We start from the raw sequence: 26,630 nt of genomic DNA, 5'->3' as shown, positions 1-26,630 counted from the left end.
ACATGGTTCAGCTTTTAATATTTTAAAAGAATCTGAAAGTTTTATTTGCTGCTAGAAAGGAACAAGGAACCATTGTTGGAAGAAATGTTCTGTACAACAAGTGTCCAAGACCTCTATCCCAAGGGTATTTATAAGTGGATCAGCACAGCTGTTTCCTTGCTTTGAGGTCATATGTGACATCTGCTGTGGAAACCTGCATCAGTGTGTGCAGCTCATGTCTACCTGAGCACATTATCACAGCTCAGGCTGCTGCACAGGTGAGAAAGTGGGAAGCAAGGGATTTACAGCTTTCTGTAAGTTCATGGCTTGAAAGTGAACTTGTATGGTAAATTCCACAACCTGCTGGCCTGCTGGTCAGTATCCTGCTCCAAGCTCTGCTGCTGGTCAGAGAGAATATAACCAGTCCTGAGAGCTCCTTCTGACAGAGCAGATTCTAGGCTCACTGTTGTTCCCATGAGTTCATCCCACAAACCCCTGGATTAATTACAATCCTCAGGTTTTCAGTGCTGGGTGTTAGGCATCAGATATTTCTCTACACTCCCCACTTTCAGTACACAATATTCTACCTTATTTGTGTCTCTGATATTCCCTCTGTATTCTCCTGTGTCCTGAGCACATTTAAATCTAACCACAACAGAAGGAAATCTAAGTCACTTTTTTTTCTTCCTAGATGTTTTTGCTATAACATAAATACCATCGTGCAGTGTAGTTCAACTGTCCTAGCAGAGCTGGCAGTGGGAGGAGAGTCATGCAAGGCACTGCACAGGAGGGTTTTGGTGTCCACAGAACTTGCAGTGTAAAAGCTTTCTCCGGAGAATTGCCAAGTTTTGTCATTACTTGCTCTCTAAATCCTGCTTTCTTCCTGCTGTTTGGTACTTAGGAATTAAGGTGCTTTTGGTTGTATAAACTCTTGAGGATGCTGTTAAGATGTCCTTTCCATGTCCATGACAATTCCCTGGTTGTGTTCAGGTTTCTTTCAAATGAATTCTTTCCTCTCTTTTACCAGGACCTGAGGTTTTGCACATTTGATTGACTTACCCCTTGTTTCCTTTGTGTGACTTCTGTACCTTTCACATGTTTTTTGCATGTTTGAGTTTACACAGACAACGTTCATGGCACACAATGGAATTGCCATGGAAATAGGTGACTTTGCATTACCAGAAATTCTAACATCCTCATTTCATATTTATTTCCTTTCTTCCTTATCTTTCCACTTTGAATTCACTTTTCCATTGCACAGTAGATGCAATATCTGAAACATGACCAATTAACACATTAATGAATAAACCTCCTAAAATTGGCCAAAAACTGCCCCAAAAAGATATTGAATAGATTGAGATCTGATTTTAATCCTCTGGCTCTGCAAAGGGCACCTTCACATTCCAGGCAAGAGTTTTGGCTCATCAGGACCAATTCCATGGACAGGGCCTGCAGTTGTCAAAAGTGGGCCAGTGACAAGAATTAATATATTAACTGGTGTGCAGTACTCTGACAAATTGCTTACTAAATACATCAAAATTGATTGGGCATTCTGTGTTTAAATTGACAAATGACTGCATTAGGGGAAGGAGGGAAATCCATTAATTACAGCTGCCCTCAACCATAGGAAATGTAATCGTATAAATATAGATTTTGTTAAAACAAAAGTCTGTACTTTACTCTGTGTTGCTGGTAAGTGTACTTGCACCTCTTTGCTATTAAACCTGCAATAGGAGGTTTTGAAGACAGATCTTTGCAATTGGCTTTTAAATAATCAAAGAGCATTTCTGTTGTGTTAAAAGGAATGATGCAGTGTTTCTGCATCCCACTCTGACCGCTTCTGGAAATTGTTTCTCTCTCAGAAAAATGGACCTGTAGCTGAGGCTTCTGCTGTCTCATTAATTGTTTATTCTAAATGCAATGTAATTTGTATTCCAAGATGTGAGGATTCAAACCAGCACTCTGTATTCTCCTTCCTTGTTCCTGTACTGCTCTCCAAGTCATACTTGCAGGGCTGTTACATTTTTCTGAGTAAGAATTTGCACTTGAGTTAGGCCTGAAGATATAATCAGTTTTATAGGCTTCGTTAAGGGATTCTTGAAAAGATTAAGGCCTGTATTTATAGCTGCCTTTGACTTTTGGCTGTTACAACAGATTTTCATTTCATTTCTGGACCAACTGTTGCACAGATCTTGTGTTTCACTGAAAATGGCTTTCATTAGAAGTCCAATTTAGTGACTGTCCATTGTCTTCAAAGGGAGGGGGTGAGCCTTTCCTTACTGTTTGTTTGGGTTAAATGATAACACCATTTATACAGATAATCTCTGTAGCTCTGACATCATGTTTGCACTTCCTGCTCCCTCTAATGAAAGCTGTGCACCCTGGGCAAGACTTCTGTCTCCAAGCAGCATTGTGGTTGTTTATGGCCTATTTTATATTCCTTTCATACATTCCATTGACAGAAATAAAAATTACATCCACAGAGCTAGTGAGTATTGTGGAAAGTCTTGAGGGTAAGATGGAGAGTGTATTAAATAACTATGACTATGTGCTGTGAACACAGACGCTGTGAAAACCCAGCTGTGATGCCTGGAATCACAGCCAAGGAGTGCCACAGGAGGAATCTGGACATTCTGGTCCTCCAGCCCTTCTCTGTGCACAGCAGAGCGTGGTGCTGGTCTGGTCACAGGTGAATGAACTGGGACTGATAATCACATTAGGTGTTGTACCTCTTCCCTTCTCCTTGCATTCTTTTGAGTGTGCATCTTTAATAGTGGATTTGCCATCTCTGGGATGGAGGAATGTAGGTGACAGTGCATCCCTTATTATACATGTAACTCTAGTGTGTTACATGTAGGGGAGGCCAGAGCTGCTCTGGCTCTGGGTATGTTCAATGTCTGTCACAACGAGCTGGGTTTCAAACAGTAAAACTGATCAAAAGCAGAGCCTGTGCAGTAACAACAATTACTCTGTCGTGTAGTTACGAGGTGTTCAAAGCCTTTCTGCTCTGGCTCTGTGGCAGGGCCACGCTCAAACAGGACTTTGGGGCAGTTTCAGTTGCTCCATTCCAGTGTCTCTGATAGGCTTTGCTGGTTCTGCACTTGGCCTGTTGAACATGACCCATTTCTGGAGTCCATCCTTATCCAAGCCAAGCTCTGACCTTGCCCTGAAGTGGGGGAGTTTCACCTGAGCTCACCTGAGCTGCCATGGGGTGCAGCCACAGCGGGGCTGGAACAAACCATGGGATGTGGGTGAACATGTCCACCTGCCTCATTTTCCTGTGCTGATCATGTGAATGGTGCCCAAACTCCTGCCCTTCAGCTGATCCCAGTGCCACAGGTGAGGGCTGTGCCACAAAGTTGTGTCTGTTGAGTGCTACAGGGTTAAAACTGCCAGAGAATCCATTTTCTAGATTCCCACTTTGCCATTTTATTCTTTCTACCTGATGTTGCCTCTAGTCAGTAAATAATTTTCATTAAATTCTACTTTATTATAGCCATATAGTAAAAGAATGAAACATATTCTTAAAAGAACTTCCTGGGACTCTTCATCAGTGGTCTCGAAAGAGTTGTGCAGATGTCCTGTAAAAATCCATATCCTTGGGGAAAAATTCATAATTCCTTGAAATTTCGAAGAGAGAAATGAGTTTCAGATTTTCCTATTCATTCCTATTCAGATTCATTCCTATTCAGGAAAATGAGTTTTAGGATTTCAGACAATTAATTCTCAATTATTAATCTCAGGTATTCTTTCTCTATATATATTACATGGAAATACAGGTATCTGTGTGAGCATATAAGTGATAATGTAAGTGATACTGGTAAAATACATTCTAGAAGAATTATAGTGATTTAAAATTTGGAATTTTTTACTGCATTTAAAACTGTTGCCGATCTTAAATATGTACGTTATAAATATAATATAACATAATAAATATAATATAATAAATATGTATGTTATCTAATACATATATATATGTATGTATGGGGTTTTTTATGACTAAGGTTACAATATTACTGGAGAAGACTGATTCCAAGCAGGCATTTCTCATACAGAATGTGTTTGGGTTTTTCTGGCAATAGTCACAAACTGTGAAAATGGAATTTTCGAGTTTGCTTCTTACACTTGGAGGCGTGACAGATTGCAGGTTAATCTGCATCCCCTTCCCCTTCCAGAAAAGGTGTTTCTAATGAAATCGAGTCCATGGTATTTTTGTAAGGGAAAACTACCTTGCCCTAAAACTGTAGCCTGCACTTTCTGCTCCCTGCAGGAACCAGAACTGAGAAAGGAAGCAAATTTAATTTCTGACTGAGCACGGAGTGATTGGGGTGAAAAGGAGCGGGGCAGATGCATCACTGCATGAGCAGTGGAGTAAATCACGATACATTCTCCAGCCATAATTGCTATTTGTGAAATAATAAAGATGCAGATGAACTCTGTAAGGTGTATTGGCTGCTGGGAATGTGTCTGTTGAGGTTCTGATGCAGAGACACACCTGGGCCTGTGCATGGCTTCGTCAGGTTACCCGCAGCTCGCCCGCCCTAATACGTGTTTTATAAACCGACCGCTGGAAACAGCGCTGGCACAGCAACTCAAATGCTTTCAGATGTGTACAAACAACAGTAATGAACAAGGGCACATGCTGAAATGGTTCTTTCCTCCTCTTCCATGGTCATCTGGAAGTCCTTAGAGCGGGGTCCGTGAGCACGCAGGGGTCAGTTTTCAAAGCAGCGTACGGGGATTTTGCCGCGCGCCGCCCATTGCCGTTAATGGGAGTCAAACGGGTAAATCCCCACGCACCGCTTTGAAAATTTACTACTAAGCCTCTTGACTTCTCACTACATACTTTGATTGTAACAGTAATCCATGGTTAACATAATTTTCCCGACAATAATGTCAAACATACTTTTGAAGTCGGTGAATTATAGAAATAGTTACCTCTTCCATAATTCTTTAAAGATGGCCGTCAGATGGATTTCACTGTGGGTTCGTGCAGTTGAAATTATTCTTTAACTCAGAAAAGAATATATTTGTTCTGTTTTGGTGCAGAACTGATTGTCTGCTCACAGTCTGAGTGTTGAGCAGCTTTAAGGTGCTCCATACTGGGAATAATACCAGGTTCTAGCTCTGCCCAGCTTTAAAAGCGCGTCGTACTTGACTGGCTTCCTAAGGGAACTTTGGAAATGGAAGCTGCAGTTAAGCACAGGGTATGTGTACCAGTCTTGCAGGAGTAATGGTGAGGTCTAAACACCTCAGCAGCACCTTTTTGGGGAAAAAAAATCCAAGCTGTTGACTATCAGACCAGTGTGAGTAATGAGCAAGTAAAGCAGTCATCAAAAAAAAAAAAAAAAAAACACTAAGAAGAATTCAGCTCCTGATTGCAGACCTACCTATACCTTTATTAAAGTGCTGATACAGAGAGTGGATGGTCCATAAAGCACCTAATAAACTGTGGGCAATACACAAATAATGAATGAATCCAGCTCTAATCAATTGGTGGTGTGAAATAACTGTCAGTCTGGCTAAACTCCTGATTTATAGTGCTTTTTTAAGCTCAATTTTATTATTTTTCTGCATGTAAGAATCTCAGAAAGTCCTAACAGGAAAAAAAATAGCAAGGAGTAGTTCTGGGTAAAAGAGGATATTTTAATTTGCGTGCCATGCTCCTGTAGCAGTTTACAAGCTGAAAACTGCATTAAAACCAGAACTTTATTCAGTAACATGCAGCCACAAGAAAAATTACATTGAGCATATCTCCAGCCTACAGACAGTTTATTGTTAACATGGCTGTGAGTGTTCTGCCCAAAATGAAAACCTGGCCTTCGCTTTGTTGTCACACTTGAGCAGAGGTAGAGCCAGAGGCATAGAGCACCAGCTCTGACACAAACCCACGAAGCACGTGTTGGATGTGACCTGCACAGCTGTGGGACACCAATACCAACCCCTGACAGAGGTGAAATCTCATCTCTAACAGGGAAGAAAGGTGAGTGTGGTGAATTGACTGTGTCTGCATGCAGACCTAAACCAGAACCATCACAGTCTGTTGGTAATGCCATGGAACAAATGCGTGAAGGAAATCATTCAAATTGTGGAGCTGAATTCCAGCACAAGGAGCCCTGAAGTTTGTTGACAAGCATGTGATTACCTCAGGTCTCTAGACCACCTAGATGTAACTGAGGAACCAGAGAAAAAGCTTCAAAATCAGGTGTTAGGGTGGGATTTTTATGAAAACAAGGGATATGTCATTTTTATCCTGTGTACCTGTTCACCACAGACATGACTAGAGACTGAATGGGTTAGTCAAGAGTACATTGTCCTGTTTCCACTGCATTTTAGAAACTTATTTGACATTATGAATGTTAATTATATTAAATTATAATTATGGAAATGGAAAAGGCAAGCTCTCTGGGTGTCTGCAGGCATGTGCACGGCAGGCAGCACCAAACAAACAGGCTTTGTAGTGCTCAGATGCCTTTGTTTGCTCTTAATTTGGACAAACATCCAGCCCTTAGAGAAGAGCACATTGGGAATTTCATATATAACTCTCAATTAAACTGAATTGTGCAAAGCTTATTTCTATAAATGAGAAAATTAAAACCTTTTGGTTCAAGAAGTACACAAAACTAAGTAAAACTAATGATTTATTGTTCCCAAATTAAAGCCATAAGTGCACACACTACAGTTGAGCTGTAGTAGTTCTTTGTTCCAACACTTTTATGCTGCTGAAAGATGACAATTTATAATCTTTGAAGGAAGATTTGTCTTAGCTTTAGGTATTTATTGTATAATTAGCCCATCCATGAACAAACCCAGTGCGTGTTAATTCCAATATTCCTCCAATGTGTATTTATCTAGGCCTTGGTCGTGTGGCAGGAATGTCTATGCAAATCATTTGAGATTAATACGAACTGTTTGTTTTCTTTACTTGTCAGTAAATATCATGGAGAAGTTTCTAAACAATGAGGGTTTTTTTCATACTTATTCATGGCACTGTGTGAGTCAGGTCCTGGAATTCCAGAGAGATACCAGCTCTGCTGTATTTCAGCCTTTGCTTTGGCTTGTGTTGAAACTTGTGTCTCCACAGTCCCTCCTGTGCAGTTTTCCTGGCACTAACAATTATCACACAAATAACTTCATTTGTAATGGGGTTTTTTTCAGAGATAATCTTTCTTCAGTATAGTGGTAACATCAGTCCTGTAAGTGCAGAGAAGGGAGGCTGTAAGCTTTTCACTGGAAGGAGGACAGAGAGTAAAGGTGCCATTATTACTTTTGAGCAGCTCAAAGATGCTTTTTGCCCCTTGCTAAATATTGATGGCAAAACTCTGATTTTTGCAATAGGTGTCAGTCCAGTTTTTCAGAAGTGTCCTTGAATGCTTATTTTTGGATTTGTAATAATGCCTTGATAAGCAGACTGCAGAAACTCATGTCCTGTCATACTGCACAGACAGAAGTTGTATGTTTTAATTCTCACCTTAGATTTTTAGTAAACGCTCTTTTCTTTGTACTTTTTCACTTCATGTTTGTGTATTTCTAGATTAAACAAACTCAGTTGCAGTCTGGTATTTGATGTGTTTGTTCCAGATGTTGGTGTAAGAACAGAAAAAGTCAAAGTTGGCATAGCTCAGACACAAAGCATTGAATTGATTATTTTACCTTATTAAAGGTACAAACCACCTGCAATTGCAGTAAAATATCTCTGTGCAGCCAAGGCTTTCTTGCTCCTGCTCTGTCTGCTCCATTTGTGACTTTTCCCAATGAAAGAGAAATTACAGGAGAACCAGTCAAAACCACTACTTGCTACAAAGCTTTGCAAGAGTTGGAATTTTATTATTTGTTATCCTGCATGGTTGGGAAATTCCTCAGAAGCTGAAAATACTCTGTGTTGGAGCATCAGAATAACCTCGCTGATGGATGAGAGTCTGTTGTAATTTTCAGTGTGAGTTCAGATTTTCAAAGAATTAAGCTGGAAGATAAAAGATTACTCCTGAGCTCAAATTCCTGGAAATGTCCTTGCAGGCTTAAATTAATCTTGTCTTGGAACTTGATACCGATGTGAGAGGTGTGTGACCCAGAAATGGAGGAAAAAGGGGCTTTGCATTTTTACACCGTGTTTGTTCCTATAACATCAAGGGCATTTTTAACTTGGAAAAATATGACCATAAATATGTGTGTAACAAGCAGCACAGCGATGGCAGATCTCCAGCAAGGATCTCTTGTCTTATAAGGTCACTTCTCCCAGCACACTGCACATTCCCACTGGGAAGGGTGGGAGTAGGGCCAGTGGTGAGCTGGGACTGGCATTACAGATCCCCGTATCCCAGCCAGCCCCTCTAAACGCTGCTTTTGTGATAGGTGTGGCACAGAAATGCTGGTTTATTAAACAGCCAAATAAATGACTGAGGGCTGACCTCAGCTGAGGCTTTATCACTGTTGCCCTGCTGGTGAACTCTCAGGCTGAGCTTTTCCATGGAATTCAGCATTTCATCACTTCTGGGTGGAAAGAGTTAATGCTGCGCTCGGAAGCTGCGCGGAAATGCAAGACCTGGGCAAGGCTTTGATTCCTCAGGGAAAGGCTTTCAGTGTAGCACCAAAACTAATCATTTGTTCAGCTTTTTAGTTGTTTTTTCAAATTTCTTTCTCACTGTAAAGCCATCTTGAATCTCCAGTAAAATGTAAAAGTATTCCACAAGGGAGAAATACAGTGACCAAGCAGGGGGGATGCTGCTCCCTGGGCTGTGTTTTTGCAGCTTCCCTAATCTTGACAGCTCTGGTAGTTGCCCCTGGGATAGAAAGAACAAAAAAAATTCAGAACAGTCCATAAAGTTCCCGTTGGTTTGAAAGCAAAACCATCTGCTGGAGCCATGAAGTTTGTTAGGGAGTTCAATAACAGGAAAGTCTGCAATTGATCAGCTGTGCTCTCTGAAACAGGCAGGAGTTGTTTGAACACCTCCAGGGATGGTAACTCCACCGCTTCCCTGGGCAGCCCGTTCCAATGCTTTACCATTCTTTTTCAGTGAAGAAATTTTTCCTAATATCCAACCTGAGCTTCCTTTTTAAGAATATGTTCTAATTTATCTGGCACTTTGAATAATTCTGGAATAAGTTGGGTCCTGAGCTGAATTTGAGAGTACAGGTTTGAGAATATGGACACTGTGATCCAGAGGTATGAGAAATGGCTCTGTAGCTTCAGGTACTGACATACACAAAACTGGATGGAAATCCCTTTATTCCATGGAGTGTATGGATTTATGCAAAGCTAGTTACGTTACAGAGGCGCCATTCTGTGTTTATGGCTACCATTGTGTCTGCTTTGCCATTAAAACTCCAATTATTGGGGGTTTATTACATGGCTGTAAAAATCTGTAGTGGTTGGAAGCTTGACATATAAAGGTCAACCCTACAATAACAGAGTTTTTAAAAATTTTGCAGGAATATAAAAATATTTCAGTATTTTAAGAACTTCAGGTTAAAAGAAGAAGAGCCAATGGGTTACCCTGGTGGCTGTATGGATACATCCAAGTCAAAGAGCAGGAATCTTTTCAACCTTCTAATGTCAATATTTGAGCTCTTTCTGTGCTTCCAGAAAATCTATTGCCACAGATTTAGGAAAACATATACACTGCTGTGCCATTAACTTATTTTAAAAGCTGTTGGTTTTTTTAAAATAAAGCATTTAACAGTAAATCTGATTTTTAATTTTCTGGGGTTTTTTTCAGTGGTGCCACCAGGGAGCCCTGGACCCATCACCCGGCACGAGTCCTACGACAGCTTGGCCTCCGACCACAGCGGGCAGGAGGATGAGGAGTGGCTGTCACAGGTATGCCTTGGGGGGGGTTCCAGCTCAGGAAAAGAGGAATGGGAGCCACTGGGAGTAAAATTCACAACTTTTCCTCCGAGTGGGAAGTAAACATCCAATAGCCTGGGTATTGCTGTGTGTGAAACTGACTCCACTCCTGAGTGGGGTGTGAATCTGCTGGTGTCAAAGCAGATGAAGCCCCATCATTCCTGACTCAATCCCATCCCTGGGAAGCTCAGCACCAAGTGGGAGATTTCAGCTGGCAACAGCAAGTTACCTGTCTTCCTTTTTCTCCTGGTATGGTCCTTTTTGGGCAGGGATGAAGGAAGTTGGCAGGATGATGGTGTCTTTTGAGTGGTGGCCTGTGACTCCCTGCATCTGAACATAAACATGGGACAGTAGCTGGTTGACTTCCTTCCTTCCCTGGTTACCATTTCCAGCTGATAATTGCTTTGCCTTATGGCCAGATATAAATACTATATGGCTTTAGAACTGTCCTGCTTGGTGGAGGACTTTTACATGAGGTCAAATCTTTGTCTTTTTATCCAGTCTTGCTCTGTCTCAGTCAATGAAGCTTCTCTGTAAGAACTCAGTAAATACTTGACCATTTGGCTCAAAACAGAACTTCAGTGTAAGAGTGTAGGTCATGAATAATACACTGAGAATTAGTTCCTGTTAGAAATGAAAGGTTAGAGTTAAATAAATAAATAAAATTTACAAATGCTCTGGATTTGCCAAAGCAATTACAAGGTACCTGATCCATGGAATTCACCCTGACAAATTAGGTGGGTTTCCTCTGGTTTAAGAACAATGTTGTTATGGGAGTGATGCATTAAATGTGTTGCTGGGGTGTATGGCATAAATATGAAATATTTATGGCTGGGATTTGCTTCTCCCACTGGTGAATAAATCATACAGAGCTTTTTCCTAAAATGAGAGGTTAGGTTTCCACATGGACCTGTCCAGGAGGAGCATTCACTGGGGAATCCAGTCATGTGAATTTACTTACCTGTCTGAGGTTCCAGATGTGGCTGCACATTGAGGTATCTCATTTATTTGGGCTGTGTCTGATTTCTCAGAGCACAAAGATGATGAAACTTCTCAGTCAGGGTAGTCAACCGGAATTTTATCTCTGAACTCTTTGGGACCAGATTTTACCTGTAGTTTTCCACCTCTCCAGCACTGTTTGGAGGTACTTGCATGTTTTACTGTTCTGGTGAAACCTCAGGAAAAAGAGATTATAGTAAACCCACCTTATGGGTGCTTGTTTATTAACAATTCTTGAAGATGTAAGATGTCAACAGAACTTGGACTGCTTGAACTTCACCACATCCATCCCTCTAGAAGAGCAAATATATTTATAAAGGGGAAAAAAACCATCGCAGGTGATGTCACAGAACACAGATAACTCCGAGAATGCTCCTGGAATGTTTAATTCTTGCTGAGAGCAGGAGTGATGATAGCCCTTGGAGCACGGTAATGCTGGCGTTCTCTGAGCAAGCCACTTCAGATTAAGCCTAAAGTGCATGGATGTTTTTCAAAATTAAAGTGTTGTTATCAACAGTAACAGCAAGCAGTGAAAAAACACCACCCTTCACTTCAACTTTTCAATTAGAACAGTGGGTAATGTGTGCTGTCAGTGGGAAGTAGATACAATATGTTTGTCCTGCACACGACAGGAGAGTGAATAGGAACATCTGGCCGTAGCCTCAGTAAAATTGCAGAGGCATCTGTTTACCTCTCGGCTCTGTGACACTGATGGTTTCAAGCTTAAAATACACAGATTACTTTATCTGTGGCCTAATTTACACTGCTACATAAAAGCTACTTGCCTCAGAAACGGCTGCAGCCAAGCTGAGTTAGGCTGAGCTAAATGCAAAGATGGAAATAGAGCTGTGTAGGCTGTGGTTGTTGTCTGACATTAGCAGAGAACTGACATCATCCAGGGTTTCAAATTGCTTCTTAAAGATGGAGAATCACTACTAGTATACATCTATATACCTACACAAAAATCTGTTTTCATGAATTCCCTTGCTAAATTGCATTTCTGCTGTGAAGCTGATTGTTGTTTTAGCAGAAATTGATAGGAATTCAATAGTCTATTTTCTATTTTAAAAGTATGAGTTCACCAGAGCTTAATCTTTTTATTCTGTGTTTCTTTTTTCTGATTTTTAAAAGCTCTTTTTGATTTTTAGTATTGTCTTGCACGGTCTTTCCAGCCTTAATGATTCTATTCTCTGATTGCAGAAGTTCTATGCTTTGTTTACCCTTTTATTTACAAGGCCCAATTTTCCTGAGCACAAACAGCCTACTTCCATTGAATTGTCAGAATTTTGGTTAAATTGGTGTATTTGTGTGGACCCTGTGTGTGGCACATCCACGGTTGTGTTCCTCTGCTGAGCGTGACCTGGGCTCATCCCAGCGCTCTCCCCATCACTCTTGGTTATGGATCTTGTGCTTCTCACAAGATGCTCTGTGCCAGCCCTCTCCTCACATTTGCCAACAGGAATTAGGAGCTGTGATTTGAAATCCAGTTCTCACTGTATGCATGGGAAACAGTTTAAGGTGTGAACTTTCACAAAGCAGCTGTAACAAAGCAGGAACGAGCTCTCTGGAAGCGCATCCCTCACCCTGCTCAGGATGGAGGATGTCTGGGGGATGTGGGCTCTTGGTTCCTCTCTGTTCCATGCAGACTCAGGCAGAAATGTGTTCCCTGTTGGCCATAGCCTTTGAGTTTTGGGGTGCATTTCATCCTGGCAAGGGGAGGAAACAACAGGATCAGGTCAAGTGGTGGCCAGGATGAAGCGTTGATCTTCAGAACAATTTAAGAACTGGGGTTCAGTGTCCTGAGACTGGTGGTTCACAAGCTTTCAAGTCTCTGCAAGAAGCTCTTGGCTTTGGCTAAAGTATCCATTCCCTAGCAAAGACATCCCGAATTTTCCCTTGTTAAACATTCCTCCAAACACCCTGGCTCAGAACACTCTTTTCACTTGGGAGCAGCAGTATTCCAGGAGCCCAGTGTCCTGAAGGAGCCATTCATTATATGAAGTTGCAGCTTTGCATTCATCATTTCCGATATCCCCTTCCCACAGGTGGAAATCGTGACTCACACTGGGCCTCATCGACGCCTGTGGATGGGCCCTCAGTTCCAGTTCAAAACCATCCACCCCTCAGGCCAAACCACCGTCATCTCCTCCAGCTCCTCCGTGCTGCAGTCGCACGGGCCCAGCGACACCCCGCAGCCTCTCCTGGACTTCGACACAGATGATCTTGATCTCAACAGCCTCAGGTAAAAACAAAACCCATTTCCCAGCTATCTCACATTTGTTGTGTGCAGAACTTGCCTCCTGCCACATGTGTGGGATGTGTCACAGTTTTCATCAGGCTTGTCCAGAGGAAAGTCTTGGAAGAGCGTGTGACGCACCAACGAGAAAAATCCATCCAGGCCAAGCAGCTCAGATTCCTTTTGCTGCCCCTTCTTGGGCACGCGACAGGGAAAGACAGAACAAAGTCTGGTGGCCTTGCTCAGTGTCCTCTTGCTTTTCACAGTTTCTGCATTGCTTAATAAATTCATTTTCTCAGACGTGAGTGGGAGCTTTATGCCATCAATTTAGACAGCGGTCAGTGTGTTGGAACAGTAAGTGAACTTCTGGAATATTTTCCTCCTCCCTGTTTTTTTTCTTTTCCCATTCCTTTTCTTCCTTCCTTGTACTTCTTTTTAATGTATTTAATTCATCTGGTTTTGGACATTGGCTGATTTGGAATTGGGGGCAGGGGGTGGGCCTAAGGAAGGAAAGGAAGGAGTGGGTTTATATTTACTGGTGATTTGTAGAAGAGATTTATGCTCCAAGTGTTTGTCTCCTGCCCAGTAACTCCGGATTTAACAAGTTTCCATGCTCCTGACTCTGCATGTGATTTGAAGTCCAAAGTTCTGTGGTAGGGACTTGGATTGTTTGGGACTGTGTCTGAAACTCTTAGGAGTAAAGCAAGAGAGATGGATAATATGACTAATCCCATTAAAAGTGGACAGATTGTCCTTGGACTGGAAGTCCATGGGTTTGAAATGTGTGATTTCTCCTTGTGTGTAATTGCTGCCACGAGTAAGGATATAGCTGTCAAATATTTGATTTTTTTACTATATATGTGTATACGTGTGCAGAAAGAAAGTAGAAATAAAAAGAAATAAAACAGATCTATGTTACAAAAGGAATCAACAATTACAAATTAAAAGGCTGGTGTTGAGGAGGGTCATAGAGGCTTTTTAACCAGTTTGAGTAGGGTGAGGTTGTTCCTGTCAGGCTCCCTGAGAGCTCCCATCTGAGCCATCCTTTGGGAATACCCACTTTGTGTAAGTCTCTGGGTGGATTATCCCCATCTCAGCTGCACCAAGTGAGGGAAGTTTTCAACAGCTTTCAAGCCATTTCCCAATTAAACTGCTGCTTGTCTCAGCAGATTCAGGTTGGGCTGGGATTGGGCCCTGCTGAGGTGGCCAGGTGCTGACTGTGTCTCGTTGCCAGGATCCAGCCGGTGCGCTCGGAGCCCGTCAGTATGCCGGGGTCACCGGCGGCCCGCCGCCGACCGCAGGGGAGTCTCCACAGTCATCGATGCTACTTCAGGTAGGAGCACCTTCCTTTGCTGTTTCACATTTGTGTCCATCAGTCTGGGCTTTTGTTTTGGCTGGTAACATGTTTGCTAATCATTGCCATAAAGGTTGTCCTGGTTTTCAGCTGCACCATGGGGTAAGTGCTGTCTTATGCAAATACTCAATCCTACCATAATGATGATTTCCCCCCCTCCCCCCCTCTTACCACTCAAATGTGAAGTCACAGCGTTGTGGTAAGATCTGGACACACTATTTATGTAAAGTTTAACATGAGCTATAGAATGCTACAAACTGCCTAAACTAAAAAGCAGAACATTGACAAATACTAACACTGAAATGCTTTTATTAATGAATGCCTAAAGCATAGAATATTACAGTTCCATCTCATTTATAAAGTAGCTTTCATTGAAATGTAATCATAAATGTAATTGATTTCTGTGAACAGTCAGGACAACAGGAGAGTTTATCTAATGTTTGTGTAACAGGCACATTTTCACTGCTCTGCTCTGAGAAGAGTGTGTAGATTTAATACCACAGTGGTTGTGTTAATATCAACAGAGTAATAGATTTACTATAAAGTTCTCTTTTCCCCTCAGTGCTGGGGAATAGCCTGTCTAAAGAAACAAGGGCAGCAGAGCTTTATGTTCCAGTGCAGCTGTACAGCGTCTGAGGGTCCACACAGCAGGATTTTGTCAAATAAAATCTCTCACAAGTAGAATTATTAAACACACAGCATTAGTCAAACAGTCGAGAGGATTTTAATCTTTAGCGATTTGAAAATCCCTGGAGACTCCTGATTGGATTGAGGTTAAACTGTAAAAAGAGACAGTCACACATACAGAAGGGGGTTTCTGAAGGTTGGTTTAAAGAGAGTTAAAATAAAAGCTCCTGTTTCAGACTCTGTTTGCTGTTTGATATAAATGCTGAGTCCAAGATACTTCATTGTTTGCCAAATGAATTTATTTGGGTATTACAGGATATTTCATGTATGTGTTTATAACAGAGTTCAATAGTAACCATGTTTACTTTGGCTATTGAGAATTGTCCTTATAAATTCAATTTTCAGATACTTAAAAGTTGTTAAATTAATTCCTGTTGGGCTTAGACAAACATCTGATGCTGGTTATTGAAATGGAATTTTGTTTGGTTTGCTCTATGACAAAGTAACTTTGAAAATAATTGTGTGATACAGAAGAAAATATCAATGCATCATAAATTTATAATTATTGTAATTATATAAGTTATAATAAGTTATGATTATTTTTTTGGCCTAGTTCACCTATGCTTATTGCTCCTAAAAGGTTACAAGTTGGAATCACAGGAGTGCTCAGGCTGTGTATGTGACACTTGAGATTCAGAGTGATTAATGGCAGAGCTGTGCCTCACTATCAGCTGATACAGAGATACCAGGGTGGAGATTTTTCCCTCCTGTGTAGGAGCAGTGCCTTCACCTGTAACAGGGATGTGCAATAATTCTGAAATGTGACCATTCTTTGACTGTAGCACTTCCTAAAGCTGTGTTACTCCATCTACAACAGAAACAATGGACGCACAGGACTGTGCCTCTTCCATGCTAAACAACTCCTGGGGTGTGGATGGGGCTCTAATATGAACTGACTCATGTGAATGTGATGAAGCCCCATTTGTAATGCCTTTAGCATGTGTGTCCATATTAAAATTGCCAGAATTCATTGTATACATTGTTAGGACACTGAAAATGTATTTACTGTACAGCAGTGACTCAGTTTGGTTATAACACCTCATAAGTTTCTTATAAACAATACGTGGGTTTTGTTAGGGACATGCTGATGGCAGTATTTTATTTACTTCACCCAGACAGGTTGGGTTGGAATTGATTTTTGATTCAGGGATTTAGCATCTCTTTGCAGGTTTTGTATTGCTTGAGCCTCCCTCTTTCCTTTCCCATGCAGAACTTAGGGGTTCAAATTCTAGATTGTGTGATGGTGTGAATTGTTACAGAGTAAAGGAGACACAAGTTAAAAACACACTCTGTGTTTGGAGATTTCAAGCTGTTCTTGTAGCAAGGCCCAGCAAAGGAAAGAAGAGTATTTTATGCTTATTTTCTTCTCTTCCTGCCTCTGAGATGTGCAGAAAACTCCATTAATCTCAGCTGTGGATGGGAAGGGTTTGGTTTTAAATACCACTCATGTACAGCACTGGGTTTTTTACAGCATTGGATTTTCCAGTCCACCACTTCAAGTATTCTCATTTCCTGCTCTTCCTACGGCATGCCCTACATGGCTGATGTTCTTTTAGAAAAGGCATTTTTAGGTTTGAAGGATTTTTAAGTAGGTCATAAATTTTTCCTGCCTGAGCTGAACCAGGAAGTGATTGTTCAGCTCTGGCCCTGCATTGGAGCCTGTTGAGCTCTATGAAGATGCTTATCTGGAGGTTTGATTGCCTGTTGCTTGGAGATGCAACCCGTGTGGCGCCTCTGCTTATCCGACTCATCACTTCTCCTTCCTATCAAAAGACTTCAAGTACATGTTTATCATCTGCCATTATCCTTCTGCCATTCTCAGTAGCTTCCTTCCTTCTCCCCCGTTGGTGACAATTCTGTTGTTGCATTTAATAAGCAGTTTGTTTGCTTTTTTTTAAGCATGCATCTGTAAAACTGTGGTGTACTAAGGACAATCTCCTAAGATCATTTGCAAAAGTCTTCATTTAAAAAGTGCAAAACTCTCATACTGTTATCAATAATGAAAATTTGCAATGGCATTCTCAAGGTGGATGGCTGAATCTGTAAAGATTGCTTGGATATATTTTACAAATGTGTATTTCAATATGGTTCTCTCCATTCAAAATTCTCCTAAGACACTCTTCTTTGGTTTATTTTTTCAAGAAAAATCTGCAAAGATTCAGTCACCTAAAGCTACTGGACATTTGTCCCTCAATGCACACATTTTAGTCATATGCATCATAGAGAGAACATGCCCTCAAGGATTAAATGCACTGCAATTCCAGATGCTATTCCAGATCGGCAGTTGGAAATGTTAAAGGGACAACAGTGAGTTTAAATCTTTGTAAAGCAGGAAGCCTTTGGTGATAAGGCAGCAGCAGAACCACTGTACAGGTAGGAGCTGCTCGCTGTGTGTAGGTGTCCGTCCTTCCCAAGGCTGTCCTCAGGCTGTGGGCTTGGCTTTGACACCGGTGGGTTAAGTCTTAGTAACTCAGGTTCCATTTAAGACTTTATTAGAGCCCAGAGATGAAAGAGAAACCTTAAAGAGTCCTCCTGTGTGCAGGAGATGCTGCAGCTGAAGGTCACGCTCTTTGCACGCCAAAACCACCCAGGCACCTCTCTGAATTTTCATTCTATAACCTGTGGAGGAATGGCACACATCATATATATTACATACCTTAAAAATTAAACCTGGTAGAACTCTCTGAATAATGAATGATGCAGAAATTAAAGGTGCAGGAAGGTTGGGATATCTGTACAGTCAACCCTGAGCTTTCAGAGCTAGAAAACCTCTAGAGAAAGGATTTTGCAGCAGTTGCTGGTCAGTGAGTTTGCCCACACAGCTGCATTGAGTGTACACACAAGTGTTTCCCTTCAGCTTCACCCCAGGTGTGGGCTCAGGCCCTCAGGTGTGCTCAGTGACTCACTTCTGCTCATTTAAGAGAAGTGGCTGCATCTGTGTGTCTGGCTATGGAAAGCCTTGTTTGTTCCCTCACACAAAGGGGTTTTGGACACTTACCCATCAGCCAAGTAATGATTTGGTTGCATTGCTAGTGGAGGATGAGAACACTGACGGAGAAATTGTCTGATCTCTTTTTTGCATCAACCTCTTCCTTTCCTGCTGGGAGGAGATCACAGAATGGAATCATAAATCTGTTCCTTTCTTGCTTAGGAAAAATGCAGAAATTGAGTGGGAAGGATTTCAGTGAACTGCGGCATTATTTAATGAATAAAATTAATTTTGTAGAAGAAAAAGATCCTGAGGATTTTTTTCATCTTTGCTTGTGTGTGGGGTGGGGGGGAGCCTTAATGTTCTCAACTGAAACCTGGAAAGTGCTGTGCTGCTGGGGGATGCACACATCATTTTTTAATGAAGATTGTTTATTACTGTTGTATGAAACTCTGACAATACTGAGCTCTCTTCTGGTTACTTCAATCAATGCCCACTTAAAATCAGCTTGTAATTTAGTACTTCCCTTTCTTTTGTGTGTGACTGGCTGGTCGTGGACAGAGAGCTCTGCCTGCAGAGGGTTTAATGAACAGAATTGACTGGGGTTTTGTGGGGGAGGGAATTGTCCTTTTATTGTTCATCACCACACCTGTGAGGCAGGGACCACGGAACGAATTTTTACTGTCCAGCACTGCTCTCACTTGGAATTTAATAAACACTTCTGCTGTCACACCTTAAACCATCTGAGCTCCTTTCTGTTGTATGCACGATCAAATATTTATTCCCAAACGCTGTACACCACAAAGTGCTGCCTCGGAGTAGCGGAGATCAGTTATTCAGGTAGTAAAGATGTGTGAATGCAGCTGGCAGATGAAGTCACCAACATTGTGAATTCCCAGGCTGTCCCTGCTGCCACAGGCAATAAGTGCCAGGCTGAGCCAGGGCTGGGTTCCCATTCCAGGAGCTCCGGTGTCACGGCTGCTCGAGCTGCCCTGCTTGAGTGGAGCCAGCCAGGGCTGCAGAGAGATGAAATCAATCCGGGCTGCAGTCCTTGACCTGAACCTGTAATTACCTGCATGGGATAAAGGTGGTTTGTTGTGGCAGATAGAGATTGCACTCAGGGCTGCAGAGTATAATGCTGAGCTTTGAAGGCAAGGAGGGGGTTTGGCCCCTGGGCTGTTCTTCACAGCAATTGAGAGGTTTTAATAATGGGCAGAGAACAAGCTGCTCTTAGGGGGCATCACCTGTTCAGTAACACAAAAACACCGACCCAGCACTGCTTGGTTTGCAGTTATGTGTCCTGTCAGCTTAAATTTACATGAGTTTAAGTTATGGTTCTTTCCTGGAATAACTTCTGTGCTGATCCTGTTAATATATCTATTTGAAATGCTTATTATGTTACCTATTTGCATAACATTTTATGCATTATTTCTGTGACTAGTGACAGCATGTGGGATATCTCAAGTATCTTTGTTTCCTCAGTGCAGTAGCACACACTCACATGTGCTCCTGCTCTCTCCATCCAGCTCATCTGCCTTGCTAAGTGTGTGTGTGCATGAGCTGCATAATGCAAAATTCTGGTACTTAGAATGTTTTCAACTTGATTTATTTAATCTAATTTGAGAAAATGTTATCTGATGATTTTTGAAGAGAGCCTTAAGACAGAACTGACTCCAACAGGCTCCAAGATGCCAATGCAGTGTACATGATTACATCTAGAAACAGCTATGCCCTATAGACTGGGGAGATGTGAGGAGAAATTAAAATGACCTGACACTACTGACTGGGCACTTGCTGCTGGATCATTGCCTGGACTGGGAAAAGACTCAGCTGCAGGGATACATGGAGTAGCATTAATGTCTTGAAACACTGGTGGGTGTTTTCTGGAGGCAGGAGAAGTACACTGGAGAGGACAAGCATGGGAGCAGTGAGTGAAAGGCAGCAGAATCATTAGATACTGATTTAATTTTCCACCCTGTGATGATTGTGGGTGGTTTAGTCAGTTGCAGAGATGGGAGCTCACTCCCCACAGCACAACGTGGTGATGTGGAGTAGCTTTACCCTGCAAGGGACAGAGGAGACTCCTCACCCCCGTTTGCCTCTGGTACAGCTGAGCAGTCTAATAGTGATTGAAGCAGTTGATCTCTTCTAAGATGGTTGTGTTTCAAAACAAGTCTGTATCAGCTTCAAAAAATGGTGCTACATGTGTCTGATTTCACTGGTGAAAGTGAAAAATCAGCAATTTCTAGAGCCTGTTGTGCTGGGTGGAATTTGACTTTAAGCAGTTGAGGTTCCTGGAGGTGCTGCTCTCCTTGTTCATCTCCCCCGTGTGATTTTTGGCCCAGCAGTTCCTCTCTTGATGTCACTGCTCCCTGAAAGCTGAACTGTGATGTCCCCAGCATCAGAACCAAATCCAAGGCAATGGGGTTTTTCCTCACATAGGAAGATAAGTTGCAGTGGGGCCCCCAGGGGCCCTGATAATGGTCACTGGCACAGTGCTGCTGCTCCCAGACAGTTGTTCTCGTGTCACACAACCTGCCTGACGTGTGTACAGGGCTCCATTAATGCAGCCTCTGCAGTGTCTCACTGCTTAAGTGTGAGCTACTAACTTCCAGTTGGGGAAGCCACCTTCAGTTCTTGTCAGCTGAAAAATAGCAGTAGACTAGAGCATGGTCTAAGCACAGAAATGCCTTGGGCTTATTTAGGGGAAAAAAAATAATCTTATTATCTTGGGTATTTTGCACTAGTTAACAAAACCTCCTTCTTAATACGAGATTCTTATGTGCCCCTTAATTATCTTTCATTAACAGCTGTTAATGTGGTGTGTAGGTAGCTTTAAAGCTCTGAATAAGTGGGAAGTGTTGATTCTAATCATATCTGACACCACAATCTTCTGTGGAACAACACATGAGCTGAGATTCCCGATGGGCTCCTGTAGGATACAATATTTATTATAGCTGGAGATCTAAGAGCTCCCAGCTACTGTTAAACTTACAAGAGATCCAGAAACCTCAGTGTCTGTACTTGTGTTTTGAGAGATTGCACAGAAATAACACACCACTGGTATTTGCAGGCAGCGTGTGCATTGACATTTCTGCTCTTTTCCTACCCTGCTTAAAGGAATCGTTTTGCAAATCTTTATATTTTTATAAGCTTGTAACATATTCTAAGCTCATCTATTAATCTGGACTGCTTAAAATGGGCTTAAAATGGATGTGCAAGTTAAAAGAAGAGTATTTGAATTTTGGAGTCAGTTTTGTTTCAGGGAAAGCTTCATTTGTAACCAGCTTATAATAGAAACATCCTTATTTAGTGATTTCACTAAATTAGGATTTATCTTTTGAAGTACTTGCTCACCATTTCCCATGTTTGCTTTGGAAAACATCTAAATATGCCTCATTATTGTTGCCACTTTGGCCTGCAGTCTGTGTTAGATGTTAAGGGTTTCAGCTATCAGGATTCTGGTTCTGGTCCTCTTGAGATCCTCCAGCTTGTCCTCCCCTCTTTTCAGGAGGTGTTCCAGAACATCAGCCCTTGTCCTCAGGGCTCTGCAGACTCTTCCTTTTGTCTTTCCTCCTGCTGTTATTTCCAATGTAATATCAGCATAAGCACTTATTTTCACCACTGTTAGTCCAAAAAGAGCAGGTTTTAACAATTGTCTGTTATTATAAGGTGTAATAAGGATAAGTGAGCAGAAGTGTGGATTTAGGTGTGTGACACATATAACTGAGCTATTTGGCGTGATAAATTAGCCATTTAGGCATTTCATCTACTCTAAGGTGGAGTTTAGCCCTTGAGAGTGTTCCAATCACAGCCTCCTCACCCTGGCTACTCGCTGGAGTAAAGATGTTCTCTGCTGGGAATAAATATTTTTATCTAAGTTGAAATACAGCCTGTTGGTGCTTACTTGTGTATATATTTTATTGCCTCGGTGACGTAAGGGGTAAAGAAACAGATGGAAAATATTTTGTTTTCCTTAATTATCCAACACTGTGGGATACCCATTGGCTTGGAGCTCTGGCTCCTCCCCTGCCTTGGACTCCATCCCTGGCATCACCCCAGCCAGATTTTAATAGTTCTTTATCTGCTGCTTGCACTGCTTTTAACTTTCACTTTTTATTACAACTCAGGCTAAATTGGGTGCTGGTTACTGCTCCAGCTCTGGTTGGAGAGCTCCGAAAAGCCAAAGCTGGTGCCAGCAAGTGGCTGCTGCAGAGAGCAGGGGGTGGGAGCACAGGGTGAAAGGAGTCCCTGATTGTCACCATCCTCCTCCTCAGCTGCTCTTGTGTGCAAGGAGAGTCCCCAAGGTCCCAACCTCCAGCTGTGGGGCTTTTATTCCTGCTTGGAACAGCCCACCTGGGACTCACCTCCTTCCAAAAGGAACGTGGAGTCTCCGAGGGAGCGCTTGAAGCCAAGCCCTCCATGTGTGCATAAACCTGGTGCTGAGCCCCTTGTGAAGGTGAAAACAAGCAGGGCAGTCAGCAAATGACAGAAAACAGGTTTGGGATTATTGGCATCATTATCCTGGGATTTCTCTCCAGGTGAGAGGTGGTCCCTGAGCCCTGGTGCCTCGAGTCTCTGCTTGGTGCGGGCCTGGAAAATGGAGCAGTGGGAAAGCAAAAGGTGCTGATAGGAACAACATATGGTTTTTGCTGGAGTTTGGCCACAGATTTAAGGCCTCAGAGTGGATTCCTGGGGCCTTCGTATCCTATCCCAAAACCAACACAAAAGCCTTTCCAAATATATTTTATAAGCTCTGCGATTGTAATAGTCCTATCAAAAATCCCATGTCCCCAGGTCAAGTGGGGTGCAGACTGTCCTCTTCTGAAATCCCAGGCTTGCCAAGCCTTTCTTCCCTGATACTTCCCTCCAGCAGCAGCGGGCAACCATTTGTGCCTGGTGTGGAGCACCCCGGGGGCTCCGGCACAGCTGCTTTCCCTGGGGCTCACATCTGCTCGGGAGCGGGGCTCGCCTGCCTGGCTGTTTGTCCCAGGCACAGCTGGCCCTGGCTCCCTACAACCCACCTGGACTGCGGGATAACTCCTGGAATTTGCGAGGCTTTGGCACGGGTTGGAGTGGTGGGAGTTTTGGTAACTGGCTCTGCCATCCCCTTTTGTGTTGCATTTCCTCTGCTCCAAGTCTCGGTGCTGTTGATGTGAGACAGGCAGAGAGCAGGAGCTGCAATCTCTGTCATTTTTAGCTTCTTTCAGTTTTGGGACACTACAAAGAATCCTGACTATACCACTCCAGAAAGGTGCTACCTCCTTAATTTTGCCTTGATACAAAAAAGCAGGAGAAGCCACTCTTGCAGTAAGAATCCTGCTAGCTCCTTGCAGTTCCCATTAATTAGGCTTTTCACCTCTATTATTTACAGCAGGAATGCTGAGCTAACCTCTGTGTGCTCTACTGTTTGCCCATCACTTAAAATACATTTTAAAAGCAAGAATAATTTTACTTGTGACTGAATGTCAAATGTAATGAATGGCCTGAGATCATCTGCAAAGTTTTTGTGTTGCTGGTGGATTTTTAACAAGCAGAAAGTTGCTGTGAAAGAATTTGGAGAAGCAGAAAGTGCTCTGGTGTTAGTCTTTTGGTTTTGGTGTTTGTATTTAAGCTCTAAAAAAACCCCAACCAAATATGCAGTGAAATGCTTACAGGGAGCTACGTTTTAGCCCTGAAGTTAGATAAAAAATTCACTGTGTCATAAGTGAGCCATTTCCCCCTTGATTTGTGTCCAAAATATGAGGAAAAACCTTGCAGCTGCATTATGCATTTTACAAAAGAACATATGCATGCATTTAAATCATTTACATTTCATCTTTGCTTTCTCTTATTTTTAACCCATATTATGGTGAATGACAGTGTGTTTGGAAAACTGAGGCTGAAAGCAAAGTTTAAACTTTGATGCCCAGTAAGCTGAAATGCCAGCAGTGCTTCACTATTTCACGATTTTATTTCAAAGTTTGGCTCATGCTTTTTCCTTTCTATACAATGAAATGTGATTGCAACTTTGTGAATCTGCCTGACAAAAAGAAAATTAAATTATGTTGCAGTTGGTTTGTGCTGGTCCTAGAGTGCCTGCCAAGGAAGATAATCCATCCCTATGGAAGAAGGCCCTTGGGAGGATGCACAGCTTAAAGATGCTCAGTGAGATTATTAATTGGTGATCATTAGGTGGTATCAAATATTTCCCATGCTATAAAATTGTTTCTGATAGGGGATGAGGAGGGGAAGGTAGTGGGGCACCAGCTCTATCTGATCTGATTTTTCAGCCTTACCTGCTCTCTGTTAAACTTGTAACTGATGCACTTCTACAGCAGGAGTTGAAGAAGGTTTTGGACTGGGGGTGTGATGTTTTGCTTAGTGCCATCAGCAGGCAGCACTCCCCCACTGCTGTGCGTGAACAAATAAAATTCAGCTTTATTGGCCTAGTTATGGCCTTTTAATAACCCTTCAGTGAGGATTGTGCAAGGCGTGAAGTGCGAACGCCCGCTCCGGGTCACGGCGCGTGACGGGAGGACACGGATCTGGCACAGGGATGGCAGGTGAGGGGTGCCCCCCTTTTTCAGGGGGACATGGAGGTGGGCTCTCAAGAGCAGCAGCACCATACAGAGGTACCAAATGGTGCTGGGGAGTGGGGTTTGTCACCTTCCCCTCGTCCCACAGAGCTGCCCTGCTGTGACACTCTCCCACCGGAGTGGTGACAGGATACGGTGTCAACACTGAAACCCACCCTGTGTGAAGCCAGCCACAGCCTGGGCTCTGTCACACAGCCAGACTGGGTCCAGGGTACCTGAGCTTGGGTCCATTCCTGCCTCTGAGCCCTGGGCTTGTCAGGGGCAGTTTGACACACACAGAGCCACAGGGTGTGCTTGTAAATGTAGGCTTGAAACTGGGGTATTTGCACAGGCCTCTTCAATTCAGAGCTCAAAATACAGAGGGACTTTCATCCCTAACAACTTGCAGAAATTTTTCCTCATTGTCTTCACCTTCCACAAGAGTTAAACTTACAGTTCTTAATTTATTTTGCTGGTAAAGATTGACTTATAATTGAGGATATCACGTGGAGGACCTGTAACTTATTTGTATATCCATCCTTGCATGTTTAAAACCAAGTCAAGAAACTAATGAGGTTACAAAAATATTGCTGATCCTGAAGCAAATACAGTTGGAGAACATATGCTTTGGTTTTACATTTCTGCCTCTAAAAGGTGACATGTCCCGTGTTTGTCATTTAATTTAACATTCTATATATTTTTAAACGGCTGTATGATTTGAAATCTCCAGATGCCAGGCTTTGTGCTAAATGAGGTTGGCAGTTCAGTGATGTGGAAGGCCATTATCTCACCTTTGTGCTTCTAAACTGTAGCCACTTGCCTTTGCCTGCTCATAATGCATTTACTGCCTTACAGCCCAGGAATTTTTAACACCTATTGAAAGCATTAATTAGCTATGCCATACTGATGAGCACTTTAAGTGAAAAGCAAGAATTGATGCCGCTCTTTGAGTTGGTATTTCTCCCATTTCAGAGGACAAGGAGTACCTAAAGAAATTAAACGCTCGTATTCCTCAGGCACATTCTAGCCCTGACTGTTCCTGGCCATCACCACGAGTGACAGTGCCACATCAGAGCTTCTGTCCACGTCCCATCCCTGTCAGTGCCTGGGACATGAGGCCATGTCCTGATAAACAGCTCTAAATGGCTCTATCCTTGCCAGCTGGTGCTATCTATAAACCAATAAACCAAAATTCAGGCTTTTGCATCCCATTACTGCTGTCCTGAGTCAGCAGGTCTCAGAGAGAATCATTTTTCTCTACCCTTGGAAAATGGATAATCATTACTTGGCCTGTTGAAGTTCAGTAATACAAGAATACGTCATAACTGTGTCGCTTGTATCTTAAAAGCTCACCAGCTAGAAACTCTCCCTCTTGTCTGATCGGGCCTCCAGTGCCTTTGATCACCATTTTCTCCTCTTTCTCAGCAAACTTCTTGGTTTCCCCCATTTTCCTGGGCCGCTGTGACAGCGTTCTGCTGCAGATTACAGCTGTGCTCAGGCACCATAAGGTTTGTATGATTAGTCAGCATTTGGTTTCCATACATAGCAAAAGTACGTCTGGAGAAAATATTCTTATACATATTTCCAGGCAATAGGATCAAAGCCCTTTCTAGGTTCACAATTTTAATTTATCTCTTCTTGCTTGCTGTAGAAGGGACATCAAACGGAATCCGTGTTTGCGGGAGGGAAGGGAGCCCTTTGCTGTGTAGTTGTGGGAGCAGCATTTGTCCCAAAGCTTCAAATCCTGCCCTTTCTTCCTCCATAGCATTGCCAGGCTCTGAACTTGGGGGTTTGTGCCTACGTTTCTACCCAGGTGTGCCTCCTTTCTTTGAATCCCAGGATCTCTCCCATTTTTGTTACCTTTATCCTCAGGTTTTCCTCTTGTCTCCGTGGTCCCAAGTCAGAGCTGCTGAGCGCATCTTCCACCTTTGTCTCAGCGTTTTCTGTAGTTATTAATCTCTGCGTTGGCTCCTCTTCTGCTGTAACACATGCACAGTTCATACCCCTGCATCGAAGGAATTCTTGTTCCTGTCTTATCTTTGGAG

At 42.6% G+C, this 26,630-nt stretch overlaps 1 protein-coding gene across 1 annotated transcript in view; it reads left to right on the top strand.

Annotated features, from left to right (window-relative positions):
• Positions 1-26,630, top strand: part of BCAS3 (BCAS3 microtubule associated cell migration factor) — a 300,122-nt gene that overhangs the window by 114,044 nt on the left and 159,448 nt on the right. The window contains 4 exon segments of the mRNA XM_039562815.1: positions 9,696-9,796; positions 12,868-13,064; positions 14,293-14,335; positions 14,337-14,391. Of these exon segments, the coding sequence (XP_039418749.1) occupies positions 9,696-9,796; positions 12,868-13,064; positions 14,293-14,335; positions 14,337-14,391 (396 nt within the window).

The sequence above is a fragment of the Corvus cornix genome, chromosome 19 (genome assembly GCF_000738735.6).
Source record: "Corvus cornix cornix isolate S_Up_H32 chromosome 19, ASM73873v5, whole genome shotgun sequence".
Lineage (NCBI taxonomy): Eukaryota > Metazoa > Chordata > Aves > Passeriformes > Corvidae > Corvus > Corvus cornix.
This window is presented reverse-complemented; position numbering and strand designations above follow the sequence as displayed.